The 6,000-nt window shown below is 48.5% G+C and overlaps 1 protein-coding gene across 1 annotated transcript in view; it reads left to right on the top strand.

The window, feature by feature from the left end:
* Positions 1–402: 402 nt before the first annotated feature.
* LOC149366864 (phospholipid-transporting ATPase ABCA3-like) overlaps positions 403–6,000 on the top strand; it is an 84,608-nt gene continuing 79,010 nt past the window's right edge. Inside the window, exons 1-3 of the mRNA XM_089572067.1 lie at positions 403–739; positions 2,885–3,133; positions 4,563–4,633. Coding sequence (XP_089428193.1) covers positions 403–739; positions 2,885–3,133; positions 4,563–4,633 — 657 coding nt within the window. The remainder of the gene's footprint in view (positions 740–2,884; positions 3,134–4,562; positions 4,634–6,000) is intronic.

Here is a 6,000-nt window from a genome sequence, read left to right as displayed (position 1 = left end):
AATCCAGAACTCCAAGAATTTCGACCACCCAGGTGTTCGAAATTTCCAGAGCCCTTCACTACGGCGTCCCTCATAGCCTGAATCGCTTTGAGACGTAAAACCCCAAAAACCAACCAAAAAACCAAAACTCCGTAACTGTTCGCAGTGCATTCCCACCAGCGGAGTTTCCCGTTCCAACCTGTCAGTAGGAAGGCTCTGCGCCGCGATTTCCGGAGCCCCTCACTACAACCTCTCTCATAACCTCAGTCGTTTTGGGACGTTAAACCCTCATAAACCAAACCAACCAGCTAAAACTCCGTAACCGTTCGCAGTTCAAATCAACCAGTGGAGTTTCCCGTTCCAACCTGCCAGTAGAAAGGCTCTGTGCCGCGGCTGCCAAGGCGTCCCAAGGCCACGCGGCCAATGGGTGCTCGGAAGGTGCTCTGCGTGGTGTGGCGGCGGGTGTGGCTCCAGTCGGTGCGGCGACACTACGTGGCCACGCTGATCGAGGTGGCGTGCGTCGTCGGTCTCGCCTACCTCATGGTGCCGGTGGGCGCACCACTCCAGCCACGCAAGAGCAGAAACGGGGAGGTGCAGGCCGTTTTCCAACCGCCGAGGCTCGTCTACCCGCCGAAGAACACAATGGGCGCCACTGGCAGCAGCACCTTTGCTAAGTCGCCTAAGGCGAGCGTCGTGTATGGGCCTAAGAACGCCGCTAGCGACGCTCTCATCCGCGCAGCCTTCCCAAACCTTCCTGCCGGTAAGTTTCGTGCATCCGTTTTCGCGAAAAGAATTTGAGCCACTACGCTAAAGCATTTCGTTCTCTCCAGATTTTTTAGTTCGCTAGCCGTTGTGTGCGTGTCCTGTCTGTCTGAAGCCGGTTTTGTAACGGGCTGCTCATCTATCAATCTTCATTATCAATCATCTCATCATCTATCAGTCATCTATTAATCTATCAGTCATCATCTATGAATAATCTACATGCCTGCCCAGGTATATATTTATATATTGAAGAAGAGAGTCGTACGAACGAAAACGATTATTTTTTTCCGACGTATCGGCCGGCGCCCGGCCTTCGTCTGGGGATGGCGTTTTCGTTCGTGCGAACCTGCACTTCAATACGCATTTCTGGATGCGGGAAGATGACTTCTGGAAGCATATACATACATTGTAAGCATTGTGAGTGGCAGCACAATGCTTTATGGACTTGTACTTGTAGCGTGGTAGCACTAGATGCCTCGATGTTGAAGCGTTCACGGGCGAGCTGCAACCTACAACGGTGGGAACTGGCAGAAGAAAGACGAAGACAGGGTGACACGCGACGGGTTGTGGGTTGCGACGGGTTGCGGAGGGAAGCCCTCCTTTCCTTTCGTCTGCAGCCCCGGGTGGGTCAGTAGTGCAAAAGCCGTTATCTGTCCTGGGGAAGCCTGGTGGTGTCGTGTCGAGTGTGCAATACATACGCTGCGTGAGGAAGATCCGCTCCATGTGCTGCGTGTCTCGCGAGATGAGTGCCACCCATTGTGTGCGCAGTCTCCTCAAACCCAGACCCCTCCAATGTTGTTCTTGGTGTGAAAACTTTTGTTGTCCAACAGATAAGGACCACACCGCCTGGGCCGCTCTGTCTCACCCCCCTTTTAGGGGGGAGGGGACTTAGGAGCGGCCCAGCCGCACGGGATGGTCGCAATCGATGCTCGCCGGGTTGGTTTCGCCGGTGGCCTCTTCTGCCAGTTGGACGGCGGTTAGTTGGAGCTCAGGGTCCGAGCTCTGCAACAAGGCTTCTCAGGCTTCCCTACTGCTAATGTTTTTCGCCCTGCCTGAGGAGTAAGGGCACTCCCAAATTATATGGCCGAGGGTTCCTCTCGCCCCACACTTTATACATTTATCGTCCTCCAAACAATTCATTGCTGTATGTCACCATCACCCTGCATTCGCACCCTGACTCTCCATTTACATTACCTTTTCCTCCTTAAACAGTGTGTAGTAGCAGGCCACGGTCACCTCACCGCCGGCCGACCTCTCCACCTTTCTTTTAATTAAATTGCTCCCTCTCTCTCTCTGTGAAGCAGGTAAATTGGTTTTTGAGGGAAGGAAATGGCGCAGTATGTGTCTCACGTATCTCGGCGGACACCTGAACCGCGCCTTAAGGGAAGGGAGGAGGGTGGGAGGGAAGAAGAAAGAGAGAAAGAGGTGCCGTAGTGGAGGTCTCCGGAATAATTTCGACCACCTGGGTATCTTTAACGTGCGCTGACATCGCACAGCACACGGGCGCCTCTTGCGTTTCGCCTCCATCGAAACGCGGCCGCCGCGGTCGAGTTCGAACCCGGGTACTCCGGCTCGGTAGACGAGCGCCTTACCACTGAGACACCGCGGCGGGTAGTGCAGCAGGAAAACCGGCTTTGCGGCAGCTGCGGGCGCATGGAAAGGACGAAATCTTCTTATGTGCATTGTGCCGTGCGCGTGTGCCTTTACTGTGTTAACCAGATCGTCACGCGCGCGTGAACTGTACATCTCTTATTGTGCTTATATGTAAATAGATTTATTGCCCAGTGTACCTCTCCCCCTTGTCCTTTCTACTATCCACTCACCTCTTTCATTTCACTTCTACACACTGCCTGCTATCCTTCTTTCCATAGTCTATAGACTCTCTATTGAGAAATCCTAGAGAACAGTCTCTAAGGAATACGATTGGTACAGGCAGTCTGTAGATAATCTATACCTTTACGGCCGCACACTTTTAGTAGACGTTTGTCTGTACTGAGTTTATAGACTATGAATAGTCAAAAAGAAATATCTATAGAAAGACAAAGTCTATAAAGAGTCTATAGACTGTGTATAGGCCACTTCAAAAGGGTTACGTCGCATTTAGTTTAACGATGTCAGTCGGGGTTGTTCGCTTCCATCGCAGCCAACATCACGGCCGTAGATGCACGAGAGGACGTCCTGGAGAAGTGCCACGACGTCTGGAGCGCATCGGATAGGCCAGCGGACATCCTCTGCATCCAGTTCTCTGCGCTGTTAGGGACTCAAGCTGACGACTCCGGTCTGGAGTACAAGCTACACCGAGTCGCGCCCGACCAAATTCCCGAGTTGCTGCCGCTTCCACATCCAGACCAGTTTTACCTGCATGGGGAGATAGGAACGACGTATATGATGGGTAAGTGTGGGAACTACTCGCCCTGTGTGGTGCATGCACGCAGTACCCCTTCTGCGTCTTAGACAATGCTGTGTTTCTTGGTTCTCGTCCCGACGGCCAGGTGCGAAGGAACCGTCTTTGGGAAGGTATTCTTTGAAGTCCTTATTCGAAAGGCGCAGCTCTGAAGTATGCCTGGACGGGGCTGGCTAGATAGTATGCATGTATGTGTGTGTATGTATGTGTGTGTATGTATGTGTGTGTGTATGTATGTATGTATGTATGTATGTATGTATGTATGTATGTATGTATGTATGTATGTATGTATGTATGTATGTATGTATGTATGTATGTATGTATGTATGTATGTATGTATGTGTGTGTATGTATGTATGTATGTATGTATGTATGTATGTATGTATGTATGTATGTATGTATGTATGTATGTATGTATGTACACATGCATGTTTCCATATATTATGTACTTACGTACGTATGTACGTATGTACGGATGGATGGATGGATGGATGGATGGATGGATGGATGGATGGATGGATGGATGGATGGATGGATGGATGGATGGATGGATGGATGGATGGATGGATGGATGGATGGATGGATGGATGGATGGATGGATGGATGGATGGATGGATGGATGGATGGACGGACGGACGGATGGATGGATGGATTGATGGATGGATGGATGGATGTGTGTGTCTATGTATGTATGTATGTATGTATGTATGTATGTATGTATGTATGTATGTATGTATGTATGTATGTATGTATGTATGTATGTATGTATGTATGTATGTATGTATGTATGTATGTATGTATGTATGTATGTATGTATGTATGTATGTATGTATGTATGTATGTATGTATGTATGTATGTATGTATGTATGTATGTATGTATGTGGGTGTACGTGTGTGCGTGTATGTGTGTGTACGTATGTACGCATGCATGTTTCCATATATTATGTACTTACGTACGTATGTACGGATGGATGGATGGATGGATGGATGGATGGATGGATGGATGGATGGATGGATGGATGGATGGATGGATGGATGGATGGATGGATGGATGGATGGATGGATGGATGGATGGATGGATGGATGGATGGATGGATGGAATGGAATGGAATGGAATGGAATGGAACGGAATGGAATGGAAGCAAAAAATATGAGCTCTCGCATTTTGACAGGTAATAATCTGTGTTCCTAACAGTCCGCGGTGCAACAAGTACCGCATATGTTGGAATACACAGATGCCTGATGCTCAGTGATTTCTCGATGTGGTCTGAAATAACATTCTCACTGATATGTGGAGCCACATTTTCGCCAGCAAAATTGTCACAGCTGCAAATGAGAGAATATTCGAGTTTGGGTGCTTTTCATAGCGGTAACGAAATAAAAGCAGTTTTTTCTACAATGTCCTTTGTGCTGCAGAGGACATGCTGGATGCGCAGGCAAGGCTGGACTACGCCTATTTGCAAAGCAAAAAGAAGGCAACCTATCAGGTTGGTAGTGTCCATCTGAAAACTATTGCTTGTAAGGGTGACTGCCAGATTGAATTATCAGCCTTTCTCATATTCAGCGGAGCAAATAGCGATGTAAGAGGACAATATTTTTTGTGATTTTAAGCCATGCCTTGTAGCTCCACTGGGACCACTTTTCAAGCAGTCTGCGTGCCTTTCTTGCACTTTAAGGCGCTACCTATGGCTTGGCGTGTGAACGCAACGCTTTTTGAGCAAAGGAAATGGTGCAGTAATTCTCTGACATCTCAGTGGACACCTGAACCGCGCCGTACAGGAAGGGAGGAAGTGGCAGTGAGAGAAGGAAGAGGAAGAGCAGCCGTCATGAAGAAAATGAAAATTGTATTTGAGGAAAGCAAAATTACGCAGTAACTGCCTCACAGTCGCTCCTCGCGCATGCGCAGTTGGGGCTCTCCGGCGGGCCCGCGAAATCGCTCACACCTAGAGTAGCGTTGCTTCCTCAACAAAAAATTGTCCGGCGTCTCCCTTGGTGACCGTTTGAAGCCTCTTATACTGAGCGGCCAGGGCAACCAGGCCAGCGATCTATGAATGTAAACTAGAGAACAACCACTACCGCATATATCGACATTAACCCATTAACGGCATTGCTCCATACCCTTAAGGCAGTGCTTAAATATCATCTTCAGTTTTTCTGTGATACCACGGTGACGGCATCTGGGTTTTTGGGAGCAGTACTGCTGGCCGACGTCGGGCTTCGTTGCTGAAGATGGTTTAGGTTGTTTTATGGGGTTTAACGTCCCAAAGCGACAAAGGCTATGAGAGACGCCGTAGTGGAGGGCTCCGGAAATTTCGACCACCTGGGGTTCTTCAACGTGCACTGACATCGCACAGTACACGGGCCTCTAGAATTTCTTCTCCAAAGAAATTCAACCGCCGCGGCCGGGATCGAACCCGCGACTTTCGGGTCGGCAGCCGAGCACCATAACCACTGAGCCACCGCGGTGGCACAGTCAAATGATGCATTCGCATAGGAAATTACACAATGTTGGACGTTAAAAGATTTCAAGGGCGCCGGTGTACTGTGCGATGTCATTTTTAATTAAAGAACTCTAGATGGCATAACTTAAATCGCAACCCTCCACTGTGGCGTCCCTCATGTGCAACTTTCTCGGATAAAAGTTTTCAAAATTAGAATATTGCAAGATGCTGCTATGGAAATATTGAAGGTAATGGTCCATTCTTCTGATACCCACCAAAATCTTCTTTTAAAGTGTTTCCATCGATCGCAACGAACATTAAAGACTGCCATAGAAAACTAATGGGGAATTTTTTTACGGTATGGAAAACGCTAATGGGAAAAAAAAATTCAAGACTGTCGATATATTGATTGT

This window comes from Amblyomma mixtum, chromosome 1 (genome assembly GCF_055824585.1).
Source record: "Amblyomma mixtum isolate Tamu chromosome 1, ASM5582458v1, whole genome shotgun sequence".
NCBI classification, from domain to species: domain Eukaryota; kingdom Metazoa; phylum Arthropoda; class Arachnida; order Ixodida; family Ixodidae; genus Amblyomma; species Amblyomma mixtum.
Note: the sequence above shows the minus strand (reverse complement) of the source record. Positions and strands in the feature narration are given on the sequence as shown.